Source organism: Danio rerio, chromosome 2, assembly GCF_049306965.1.
Source record: "Danio rerio strain Tuebingen ecotype United States chromosome 2, GRCz12tu, whole genome shotgun sequence".
Classification (NCBI taxonomy): Eukaryota; Metazoa; Chordata; class Actinopteri; order Cypriniformes; family Danionidae; genus Danio; species Danio rerio.
The window spans coordinates 3,178,539-3,192,510 of record NC_133177.1 but is presented as its reverse complement, the minus strand read 5'-3'; the positions used below and the strand labels follow the sequence as shown (position 1 = coordinate 3,192,510).

Sequence of the window (13,972 nt, the reverse complement as noted above, 5' to 3'; positions counted from 1 at the left end):
ACCATTTGAACAAATATATAAGCGTTTGTTATTTATTGAATTTCCAACTTAAAGGGACAGTTCACCCAAAAATGTCAATTCTGCCATCATTTACTCAGGTTTTTGCTAGAAGGGATACAACTGGAAATTAATAAGAAATATTTATATTATTAATTAAATTACACATTAAATTGTATTTTACTTACGTCTAACCCTATCCTAAACTCCCGTTTTATTCATATTATTTGGTAAATTATCCATTAATTTTATTTTATTAAAGTCTATCCCTGCCCGAACCCTAAACCCAACCATCACAGCAATGTAATAACAACAGTTTTATTCATATTATTTATTAAATAACCTATTAATAGTATTTTATTAATGTCTACCACTACTTCAACCCTAAACCCAACCTTCACAGTAATGTAATAACACCAGTTTTATTAATATTATTTATTAAATTACCCATTAATAGTATTTTATTAATGTCTTTCCCTGCACCAACCCTAAACTCAACCATCACAGTAATGTAATAACAAGAGTTTTATTCATATTATTTATTAAATTACCCATTAATAGTATTTTATTAACGTCTACCCCTACTTCAACCCTAAACCCAACTTTCACTGTTAAGGTTATAACAGTTTTATTTATATTATTTATTAAATTACCCATTAATTTTATTTTATTAACGTCTATCTCTGCCCAAACCCTAAACTCAACCATCACAGTAATGTAATAACAAGAGTTTTATTCATATTATTTATTAAATTACCCATTAATAGTATTTTATTATTGTCTTTCCCTGCACCAACCCTAAACTCAACCATCACAGTAATGTAATAACAAGAGTTTTATTCATATTATTTATTAAATTACCCATTAATAGTATTTTATTATTGTCTTTCCCTGCACCAACCCTAAACTCAACCATCACAGTAATGTAATAACAAGAGTTTTATTCATATTATTTATTAAATTATCCATTAATAGTATTTTATTATTGTCAACCCCAAACACAATCCTCGCAGTAATGCACATATTGTCAAAAATCATCATAATCATAATATTATGCATAATATTATGATAATGCATAACTGTGATTGGCCGCTATCAATGCAAATGTGAAATAATAGGACAAGGTGTTGTGTTTTGGTTGACTGTACTGGACCTTTTCTTTTGTTAAATTGAAACTTTTAATCTTTTGACATTTTTTTTGAGCATTTGTAATTTTGCTGTCCAAAGCTTAGTTTTATAATACTGTTATTATATAATTATTAATCCAATTGTAACCACTTGGATTAATTTTTGGTAATAAATTCTGGTAATAATATATTTTATTGTTTACTATAAGCCTTTATAGTCGTTGTCTGTTTTTATAGCGCTTTTACAGTGTAGATCATGGCAAAGCAGCTTTACACAGATGAAGAACAAAGAATAAAAATCTGTATAAGCTAAAATAAGGGATTTGCTATGTTTCCCATTATTCTGTATTTTAAGTAGTTGAGCATCATTATGGAAAAAAGTGTAATGGATGAACATTTGTGCGCTCTTGTCTTGTTATTGTAAGCCCAGAGCAGATGATTTTTCCTTTGCTGAGTCAGACTGCTGTAATGTTTTGATATGGTGGCAGTCACTTGTGAAAAGTAGGCTGGGCAGTTTGACGAGTTTTCCTACCAGTGAGCTGATTGGAGGAGGATATTATCATAATGCAAACACACACAGACATTCAGATCATATTGAGCACTGTGCGTGTTTTAGCTTTCATTTGCACACACAGACCACAGTGACAAACAAGGTAAGAGATACAGAGAGCTCGGATTGTGACGTAAATTGATATATGAAATTGTTATTGTGTTTTAATGTAATGTATTGTTAGTGTTAATGTACTAAAATATTGTTTGTGGCTTTAAAAACACTGCTGATACCAAAAGAGTAGGAAGGACAAAACCTGCAAAATATTTTTTTTTTTTTTTAATGAATAAAAATTAAATAAATAAATGATTGTATGAAGATAAATAGATAAATACCATAATGCATGTCATGTGTTTTTATCTTAATTTATTTTCTGCTTCATTTATATTTTTCCTACATGTACTTGTCATCCATATTTTATCCTAAATTTCAGTTAATTAGTTTGTATATATTTATTGTTATATATTTTTCTTGCTGCTTTTATTTCTGTATTTAGGTCCATATTTATTTATGTATAGAAACAGAAATGTTGCATTTTTAATTTAATTTCATTTTTCATTTAATATAAAGTATTTGTCATTCATATTTTATTATTTTAAACTTTAATGCACTTATTAGTTTTTCCATTTATTATTATTATTATATTCTCATAATTTTGTTTTTATTTGTCTACTTTTTATATTTTATTTAATTATTTTATATTTCATTTTTTTTGTATTTATTTATGTTTACTTCTTTTTATATTTATTTATTTATCGTTTTATATAAAGTTTTGTTTATTTTTGTATTTGTTTTTATTTATGTTTAGTTTTTTTCTGCTTATGTATTATGTATATATTTATTGTGTATATATATATACACACACACACACACACACACACACACACACACACACACACACACACACTTAACGACCATTTTTTAACTGATGTATAAAACTAAAATCAGGCCTTTTTAACAATGTAAACAAATGTGTGTGTGTATGTATATATGTATATATATATATATATATATATATATATATATATATATATATATATATATATATATATATATGTATATATATATATATATATATATATATATGTATATATATATATATATATATATATATGTATATATATATATATATATATATATATATATGTGTGTGTGTGTGTATATATATATTTGTATTTAGATTATTAGTGTGTATGACAATATTTTTTATCATTCCATGATATTGCACAGCCCTATATTTTCGTTTGACCCATTGATTTGCTTTAATGTATTTGGTTTATTAGTGTTTATTTCACAATATTTGGATAACTTCGATATATTGCACATCCTTATATTTTGGTTTGATCTATCCATTTGCTCTCATGTCTTTGGATGATTAGCTTCTGTGCTCAACTAAATGGTTGTAGTGACAGAACACTCATTTTTCCGCTATCGCAGTGTTTAAAGGATCCTCGGTGGACTAACTCATTAGCAGGGTCTAACGAGCTGTTTTGCTACCGGGCTTGTTGGAACATGTTGAGACAAGATGAAATATCACTAAACTAAAAATAAAAAGAGAGCTGAAGAGCAAAATCAGCTGCAAATATCATATTTTTATTACATATAGTGAGACTAAATAGTGCTAAGTAATAATGATGTTATTGTTGGGGTTAGTCTCATTGGTCACACTTTGTATTTAGTGGCCTTAATAACTGTAACTTCAACGTCTTTATTTACATTTTACATTCAACTGCAAGTTAAATTGCAGAAGTGCATAGTAGAAATGTACAGTATTGAAGTGACATGGATGAGTATGTACAGATGTTAAATTAAAAACATTACACAAAAAGCATTTCTTTAAGTATTTTAAATGCTAGACTCTAAATGTAATTGCAATGTACTTTTAATAATTTGGTACAGTACTCTGATTACGTACATACACATTTTTACATTGTACTTTTCTAAAAATGTCTGCATGCATCTGTAATATCTGTGCGTGATTGTGTATTTATTTATTTTGTATATATTATATAGTCTGTGTGTATATATTGAATGATCAGTGGCGGAAAGTCATACGTAAGTAAAAGTACTATTACACATGTCATTTGTGGATGTGTGTGTGTAAACGTAACATTCTGTAGTGCATTTAGTCATTGCCCAGCAGGCACACAGCGTTATAAGTCATTAATATTAGGTTAGATTAAGGTTGCGATGTCAGGTGACCAAAATTCAATGTCTAGCCAGCGCCTGATGGCAACGTTATTTTGATGCTTAATAATGACATTGATTTTAGGTTGTGTTCGATGTCCTATTGATGTCCATTGCTGACATTTATTCGTTGGGTATGGCAACCAAAATCAAACGTCTGATAGATGTCATAGTGGTAACGTTCATACAACGTCAAGCTGTAACATCATTAGATGTTGATATTTGGTTGCTTTTAGGTTGCACTTTGGTCGTTGACGTTGTCGGCCTGAGGTTGGGTTCTGACGTCAACCCAATTTTCATTTTCAAACAAAATGCAACGTCCCCACGACATTGGGGTACAACGTCATTCTAGCGTCATGTTGACGTCTTTTGCCTGCTGGCTGCCATTTCGGTCATCATTCAGTAAACATCCGCCGTCTTCTCATCAGTGACCTGCATCTAAACAGTCTCAAGGTCAATGCGTGTAAAGATTTTGGACATCTTGTACACTTTTAATCAGGGCTTGACATTAACTTTTTTGACCACCAGCCAATGTGGCTAGTAGTTTTCCAACATTACTAGCCACTCGCCATTTTCACTAGCCACAATTTTATTGTTGGGAAAATATATTTTATACACATAAATATGACTTTGACATGCTAAAATGACTTGATTTAGCGTTTGCGTTATCTCTACATGCCTCCTCATTCATTTCACTTTTTGTGTGTCGTGTATGAGCTTGCTTAATAATCATGAGCAAACGGGTCAGGCTTTCATATATTACAATTAGTTTTCATAATTTTCAGAGCCCAAAATTAAGGATCTACCCTGTTTATCTCTGACCACACCATAAATAAACAGTTAATTATTTCTTAGCCACACATTTTAAATGTGTGAAAACATGCAAAATATAGCTGAATACTATACTTTTTATTTAACAAAACATATGCAGTCATGTGTCCTGGCTAAAGGTCCCAGATCACCAGTTAACTACACATACTGTAAATAGGGAGTTATTCTCCCATTAAAGCAATGTTATTGTAAAAAAAAAAAAAAAAGATAATTAAACCATATTAATGCAAAGGAAAGCAGGTAAAAAACATACTGTGTGATGATGAAAGGATGATCACACACGCATGGTTGAACCAAAAGCAACTGGCGCTGCTTACAATAAGTCAACTCTGGAACTCTTGAAAGCAGCAAGACTGTGGATGCATGCTCCTCCCTTTTTGTTCAGTATATTTGGAAAACAATCGATCGCATCAGTTGTGTTTCTAGACACAGTTGCTTCACAAAAGGAAACGGGAGCGTACACGCGTTATAAACAGTCGCGCGTATCACCTCAGCTGTTAGCGCGAGTGATTATCCTCTCATCCGGTATTCACCTGCTTTGCTAGCGCGAAGTTGCGAACGCAATTATTTTTGTCAGTCGTGTTGCTTCTCGATCGCCTGTGCATGCATATTGGACCATCCTTATTGTCGAACCCTGCTTTTAAGAATAATTATCTGGGAAATTATTTTCAACCAGCCAAAGTGGCTAGTGGGAGTGTCTGTCTTACCCACCAACGCCGAAATCTACCTGCATTTGGTGGGTTGGCGGGTGTTAATGTAAAGCCCTGCTTTTAATGCTTCCAAACAGTTTGCTGCTGTTATAAATCGCCCATGTCTTGAGGTAGATCATTATGATGTGATTTACCGTCTGTGTGCGAAGGATGGAAATCACAGGACTGATTTTTATAATCACCATAGACAAGAACAAAATAAAGTCGTGACTGCAGGTTGAAGGAAAGTAGTGGAGTAAAAGTACAGATACAGAGCTATAAATGTACTCAAGGGAAAGTAAAAGTACACAGTTTAAAAACTACTTAGTGAATTACAATTCATGAGGAAAAACCCTCAGTTACAGTAATTTGAGTGTTTGTATTTTGTGACTTTACACCACTGTGACAGATGAGCTTACTGTTTTCGGAAATCTGAGTTGAAAAAGTGAAATGTTTCCTAATGTAACCTGTTTCTCTGTTGTCAGCGATGGCTGGACCGAGGCCTGTGGTGATGAGTGGACCGTCCGGGGCTGGAAAAAGCACTCTGTTGAAGAAACTGCTCAAGGAGTTCAACGGTGTTTTTGGATTCAGCGTCTCTCGTGAGTCACACTGTCTGTAATACAAGTGCAAATGCTGAAAAGAAATGAGGGTTTTATTGTAACCAACAATTCTCTTTTTTACCAGATACAACACGAAACCCACGTCCAGGAGAAGAGAACGGCAAAGGTCAGTTTTTTTATTTTTTTAAGAGACCTATCATGCAAAAATCACTTTTTAAGGGGTTTAAACACAGGTGTATGGCAGCAGTGTATGAATATAACCACCTTCTAATGGTAAACATTCATTTATTCTCATTTTTATTATCAGACTTGATATAAACAGTCTGCAGAAACACTTTGATTGACATTCTCTCTTTGTACTTCGTCAAAGAAGGAGCCCCGCCCACTAGTGATGTATCTCCCTCATTAGCATATGACGTTTGTTTTGCTTTTAATTCTGCTGCTATGCTGACACACAGGCAATTGTAGCTCCGCCCTCTTTTGTAAAGAGCCCAATCTCATTTGAATTTAAAGCAACAGCCACCAACACTCCACAATTAGGATCAAAGCCTAAACAGGGCAGAGATGCCCAAACTAGGGCCCGCGGGCCAACTGTAGAACCTTTGATTTGGCCTGTTATCCCATCTGAGAATAATGGGGATGTTTAGAGATTGTCAATTCTAATTTAATGTAACCCTTTGTTTGTTTGTTTGTTTGTTTTATTGTTAAAAGCTAACTGAAATTAAATCTTTCAATTAAATTATGTAAATTAATCAGATTTTGTTTAAATGTACACACTGTCACCCGACAATCCAGAGACTTTGGTGAGCAAATCAAGTCAAAGGCAGATTCTGCTTGACTAGGATATTCAGCATTGAACTCCACTTAAACAATTTAATTTTTTTTTAATGATTTTTGTTGCCAAAAGCTCTCATTTTAAAAGTCATACTGCATTAGGTAATACAATTTAATGTCATATTTTCTGTTTATTTCTAAATATTATGAAATAAATTAGAAAATTACCCATGGCAAATTTAATGGGAAATAGTTTTGTAGATTAGCCTTTAGCCCAGCCGTGATATTTGGTTTTTGGTCCTTCATACGAAAAAGTTTGGCCACCCCTGCTCTAGGGACATCAGAGACTTATTTTACATCTTGTAAAAAGGGGCATAAAAGTCTTCCTTAAAGGCAAAATTTACCTTTACCTTTATGTGGTTCCAAAATTTTAAGTTTCCTTTTTTGTTGAACTCAAAGGAAGATATTTAGAAAAATGTTGAATGCCGGTAGCCATTCACCTCCGTAGTAGGAAAAACAAAAACTATGGAAGTCAGTGGTTACATGTTTGCAGGTTTTTTTTTTTTAAATATCCTCAAAATATATAAACAGAAAATCTTCTTTTCTGTTCATCAGAAGACAGAAACTCAAATATGTTCAGAACAAGTGAAGGGTGCGTAATCAGTAAATCAGTCCAAGGCACCTAAAAAATTTTGAAAAAAAGAAAAAGATATATACGTGTGTGTAAATATAATTTAAAAAATATATATGTGTATATATATATATAATATTTAAGTTATTTAATATTTAAGTTACCCCTGAGCATTTTTTGTTTGAGTTTGAATATCGTTTTAAGACGTTCAATCAAAACAAATTTCATGTAATGATAACGATATATGTCACAATATAGTACTTTTTTGTAAATGCAATCAATTAATAGTTTATATATATATATTGACCAAATGAAAAGTACCGTTTCTCTTTTTAAAGTACATACTCAAATATAGTATTTGGGAAAAATTAAAAATATAACTGATAATTACAATGTGTCTCTGGGAATTTTGAAAATCATATATATATAATAATATTGCTGTTTTTCAGATTATCATTTTGTTAGCAGGGAGGTCATGCAGACGAGCATAGCAAAAGGGGAATTCATTGAAAGTGCAGAGTTTTCAGGGAACATGTACGGGACGAGGTAAGTCTTCAGAACGATGTTTTTAAATTATCATTATTCAGAAATATGCATGTCATTATGACTAACGAGATTGTGCCCTGTTCACAGTAAAGCAGCCGTACAGGCAGTTCAGGCCCAAAATTTGATTTGCATTTTGGACATTGACATGCAGGGAGTGAAGAACATCAAGAAGACCGATCTCAACCCCATCTATGTGTCCGTCCAGGCCCCGTCAATGGACATACTGGTATGAAATTTGTGTTTTACAAATATCAGCCTTACACTTATTTAACCCTTTATCGGTTCATGGGGTCAGCGCAGCCCTGATGGATGTTTCCTACTTGTATTTATGTATATATGTGTGTGTTTTTGTGTGTGTGTATGTGTGTGTATATATATATATATATATATATATATACACAGTTGAAGTGAGATTTATTAGCCCCCCTGTTTAATTTTTCCTCAATTTCTGTTTAACGGAGAGATTTGTTCAGTACATTTCTTAACATGATAGTGTTAATAACTCATCTTTATCTTTGCCATGATAACAGTACATATATTTGACTAGATATTTTTCAAGGCACCTCTATACAGCTTAAAGTGACATTTAAAGGCTTAACTAGGTTAATTAGGTTAACTAGGCAGGTTAGGGTAATTAGGCAAGTTATTGTATAATGATGGTTTGTTCTGTAGACTATCAAAAATATATATAGCTTAAAAGGGCTAATAATTTTGTCCTTAAAATGGCTTTTAAAAAATTAAAAACTGATTTTATTCTGGCCGAAATAAAACTAATAAGACTTTCTCCAGAAGAAAAAATATTATCAGACATACTGTGAAAACTTCTTTGCCCTGTTAAACATAATTTGGAAGATATAAAAAAAAAAAAATTTAATTAAAAGGGGGGTAAATAATTCTGACTTTGTGTGTGTGTATATGTGTGTGGGTGTGTGTAAATATGTATATGTTCCTTTAATCTCAGGGGCAAGAAACTCCAACTTTTACAAAAAAAAAACAATATTAAAACACAAAAAACTGCACTTGATTTGGGTTTTTAAAAAAAAATACTGTTTAGGTTCTTTGGGGTCAAACTGATGCCACATTGAAATTGAATGGCAAAAGTTAATTATATTTTTTTATATATTTTTATATATATATATATATATATATATATATATATATATATATATATATATATTTTTTTTTTTTTTTTTTTTTTTTTTTTTTTTATAAATTTTAAACCTATTTTACACAGGCCTAGTTCTAGAGCACAAATTAAAATTGTAACCAAAACTCTACCTCTTGCATGCACACAAACACTACCTACTGCACCACTGCGCCGCTGGAGAAATTATATAATGCATATATATTTCATATCGCAGCCTCTTGCGATTACCTAATCGCAACATTTCAAATCACGATTGCGATTCAATTTCAATTAATTGCACAGCCCTAGTTGCCTGTTTGTGTAGTAAATTGAAAAAAAATTACAAAATATCCACACAAACACTGCATAAATGCAAAGTTGAGAAGGGACTGTGAAAACTTATGTATGATAAATTATATAAAAAATGTATATTTCCCCATGTAATTGATCTGTAAATATTTGGGGTCAGTAGGACCCCAAGGAACCCAACTGTGATTTTTATTTTTATTTTCCTAGCACTAATTGTTAATTCTACATGCCTACTTTTTACCAATCAGTGTCAATCATACATGCCTCCTGTATGGTTTTGTTTTCAGGAAAAGCGATTGCGGGACAGAAAGACTGAATCGGAGGAAAGTCTACAAAAACGTTTACATGCTGCCAAAGTTGACGTGGAAATAAGCAAGTATCCATTCCTGCGTGAAGTATTTTAAATCAATACTGCAGTATTGACATTCTGACCTATTATGTGTGCATTTCAGGTAAAGAGCCTGGTTTATTTGATGTGGTCATTATCAATGATGATCTTGAAGCAGCGTATGGAAAATTAAAAGACGTTCTTCTTGAGGTAATGTATGACATGCGTTTCTCTTCTACAATTATATTAGATTAATTTGAAACTCTGTCAACAAATTAAATTAACTCATTAGAGATGATATGAAGTATCCGAATGAGTCAGTGTTATTAGTTTCAGCGGTTGTTATCTGGAATTATTACTCTGGATTATTCTGATTGGTCAGTCACAACATTCCAAGGTGTTATTTCCAGATAACACCGGCTTAATAATGCAAGCTCTTCCGGTAACTTCGAATCACCAAGATGTCAGCGAATAGAAATCCATATGCTAACAGATGCTATTGGTCTAATCCGATTTAATGATCTATGCTAAGCTAACCTAAAAGTACTCCTTCCAGACTCTTTATATATACAATACACACATAAAAGACAGCTGCTGTCAGGAATACTCCATTCTGATTGGTCAGTTGAGACATTCCTAGATAACAACCACTAAATAACTGGCTCATCCGGAATCTTCAAATAACCAGTAAATACAAATCCATATACTAATAGATGCTAATGGTCTAATTCGATTTAATGATCTATGCTAAGCTAAGCTAAAAGTGCTCCCGACATACTCGGAGATCAGCTTTATAGTCTTGTTTATTATGTATGTGTGTATTACACAAATTATCACATGGCTGTTTGGGATACTTGATTCTGATTGGTCAGTCGTGACATTCCAAGTCATGTCATTCCAAGATAACAACCTCTAAATAACGCAGGCTCATCTGGGAACTTGGAATAATTTTGAGCGTCTGAATACAAATACAAATAGATGCTGACGGTCTAATCCGATTCAATTATGTATGCTAAGCTAAGCTAACAGTGCTCCTGCCAGACCCTAAGATCAGCTGAATGGATTAAAAAATGATTTAAAAAAAAAGGTTTGTATATACACAAAAGATTACACGGCTGTCTGGAATACTTGATTCTGATTGGTCAGTCGAGACATTCCAAGATATGTCTTTCCAGGATAACAACTGCTAAATAAATTGTATAGTTTAGATTTTTTTATGTATGTGTGTATTATATAAACATAATAAATATAATATATATCTAAATAAAGATTACACGGCTGTCTAGAATATGTGATTCTAATAGGTCAGTCGAGATATCCCAAGATAGGTCATTCCAGATTGTCATCCGGAAACTTTGCATAACCACTAGCGTCACTAAATACAAATACTAATAGATGCTAACGGTCTAATCCGATTCAATGATCTATGCTAAGCTAAGCCCTTTCCAGACTCGGAGATCAGCTGAATAGATTCAAAATTGGTAAAACTCAACTATTCAGCTAGCGGACTTGCAAAATGAGCCTATTAATATTAAGATTTTTTCAAGTGTGTTTTTTCCTGTTCATTTAAATAACTTTAAAGCTTCGTATTCTTTCTCCAACAGGAGATCCAAAAGGTCCGAGATGTCAACAAATCCAGTTAACCACGGAAACCTCTCTCCGTTCACTTCCAGCGATCGCAAATCTGAACATTCCACCCAGGAAAGACTTTATTTTCCAACCACTGAATGTCTCACACACACACACACACACACAACCTAAAGGTGCAGGATAACATTATATATTCCATGCGGAGGGTAGTTTTCCCACCACGTATGTTTGTTACTTGATTCCTTAGTTGAAGGTCAAAAAAAAAAACATTGTCGATTTAACCAAGAAACACTCGATAAAGTCCTCAGCTTTGGCTTTTGTTTTATAATGAAGATGCTGGATTTGTTATATCTGACTGGCATGTTTACTAATGCGTTTCTCATTGCTTTCATTCATAGAACTGCTCTTTTTAAGTTAATAACATGATGGTAATGGTTGTGTTTGGTCTGCTGGTGTCTTGAATTACAGAATCATGCCTCACATACAGTTGAAGTTTTATTATTAGCCCTGCTAAATATTTTGTCCCCCGATATCTGTTTAACGGAAAGATTTTATTTCAACACATTTGTAAACATAATAGTTTTATTAACTCATTACTAATAGCTGATTTCTTTTATCTTTGCCATGATGACAGTAAATAATATTTTTACTAGTATTCAGCTTAAAGTGACATTTAAAGGTTTAACAGGGTTAAGTTCGGGTCACTGGGTAAGCCATTGTAAAAGAGTGGTTTGTTTTGTAGATAATACAAAATAAATATTGCTTAACGGGAATAATAATATTGAATATAAAACGGTTTTGAATAAATAAATGAATAAAAACTGCTTTTACTCTAGCCGAAATAAAACAAATAAGACTTTCTCCAGAAGAAAAAACATTATAGGAAATACTGTGAAAAATTCCTGAATCTGCTAAACTAATACATTTGAAAAATTCCCAGGAGGGCGAATAATCTTTTATCTTTGCCATAATGACAGTAAATAATATTTTTACTAGTATTCAGCTTAAAGTGACATTTAAAGGCTTAACAAAGTTAAGGTCGGGTCATTGGGCAGGTCATTCTGCAGACAATCGAAACTAATATTGCTTAAGGGGGCTAAAAATATTGACCTTAAAATAGTTTTAAATAAATAAACAACGGCTTTTAATCTAGCCGAAATAAAACTAATAAGACTTTCTCCAGAAGAAAAAACATTATAGGAAATACTGTGAAAAATTTCATTGCTCTGTTAAACATCATTAGAGAAATATATGATTTAATCACAGGAGGGCGAATGATTCTGACTTCAACTGTGCACATAACATCCCTATTCCTCATATTTAAAGGAGATATTGTGTGTTTATTTACAAAATGACGTTCACCAGCGTTAACATGAGTTTGAAGCCTAAACAGGGCTCTTGTTTTTAGCGTAAGGCAGCTTTTAAACACAGCCACACGGGACACTTTTAGTCTTACAATACAGATTTTCAGCAGTTTTAATGTTCATCTTCAAATTAAACGAGCATAAAGTAATTCAGTATCATTTTAAAACAATACAAAATATTAGTTTTCCTGTCGATTTGAGATCTCTATGCTAATTAGCAGGTATAAATGTTGTGATTCACACACACAAAATAGTCATTTTCCCATATCATGAGCAAAAATTAGTCACAGTTAACATGTTATTCATGTTATCTAGTGTGAAAACGATGTTATTTTCGATTATGCTCATCAAAAAGCCACGATTTTAACCAAATATCCAGACACCAGCTGTTCTAGAAACGTATGACGATCTTGTGTACAGTTTGTGTTGTATAATAACTAGCGCTGTGCTAAGATTAATGACGAATAATCGCATCCAAAATCAAAGTTTGTCTTGATATAATAATTGTCCGTGCATATAATGGAGAAAATGTTTATATTTAGACATAAAATTCATTCATTCATTTCATCGCCACAGCGGAATGAACCGCCAACTTATCCAGCATATGTTTTACGCAGCGGATGCCCTTCCAGCTGCAAACAAAATGCATATGCGAGACTGATCATATATACAAAACATCTATGCATTTAGCAGACATCTATGTATAGGTGTGTTTTTATTACATGTACATTATAAATATATATAAAACGCACGTGTGTATTGCATATACTTAATAAATATGACGCATACACAAATTATTACAGGGATTACTGTATTCTGATTGGACATTCCAAGACGTGTCATTCCAGGATAACAACCGCTAAATAACGCAGCTTCACCCAGGAACTTTGAATAAGCGTCACTGAATACAAATCCATATGCTAATGGTCTAATCTGTTTCAATGATCTATGCTAAGCTAAGCTAAAAGCTGAGCTAAAAGTACACGCATATATGCTGTCAGACTAAACATTTACATTGGATGCATTTAATCATGATTAATATTTGCCCAGCGCTTAAAATAACTAATAACCTCTCCTTTTTACAAGCCAACTTTATTTATATTATTATTATTATTAATTTTAGCATTAGATTTAAGGCTTTGTGGGGGTTTTTAGGGAATCTTCCAAACCTAAATCCATTCATTCCTCGCTGCATATTAAACTCTTCCTTGAAAAAGCATCTCAAGCATTTGCATTCAGTGTCTCAGAACAATGTGTGGAATAAATGTTTGCTTTTTTTATTATTATTATTATTTTGACAAATGTGTGGTGCAAGTGTAATAAAACTACTGCTACTGTCTGATTATTTATCAGGTGAAATGCA

At 32.4% G+C, this 13,972-nt stretch overlaps 1 protein-coding gene across 3 annotated transcripts in view; it reads left to right on the top strand.

Annotated features, from left to right (window-relative positions):
- The window catches only part of guk1a (guanylate kinase 1a), a 19,219-nt gene extending 5,247 nt beyond the window's left edge, over positions 1 to 13,972 (top strand). For 2 of the 3 annotated variants that reach the window (NM_001002126.2, NM_001316896.1), the window contains exons 2-8: positions 5,867 to 5,980; positions 6,066 to 6,107; positions 7,796 to 7,892; positions 7,980 to 8,118; positions 9,615 to 9,699; positions 9,780 to 9,865; positions 11,260 to 13,972. In NM_001002126.2, the coding sequence (NP_001002126.2) occupies positions 5,867 to 5,980; positions 6,066 to 6,107; positions 7,796 to 7,892; positions 7,980 to 8,118; positions 9,615 to 9,699; positions 9,780 to 9,865; positions 11,260 to 11,298 (602 nt within the window). In that variant the 3' untranslated portion in view covers positions 11,299 to 13,972. Of the gene's footprint in view, positions 1 to 1,708; positions 1,778 to 5,866; positions 5,981 to 6,065; positions 6,108 to 7,795; positions 7,893 to 7,979; positions 8,119 to 9,614; positions 9,700 to 9,779; positions 9,866 to 11,259 lie in introns of those variants that run through there. The other variant, NM_001316899.1, reaches the window with a different exon arrangement.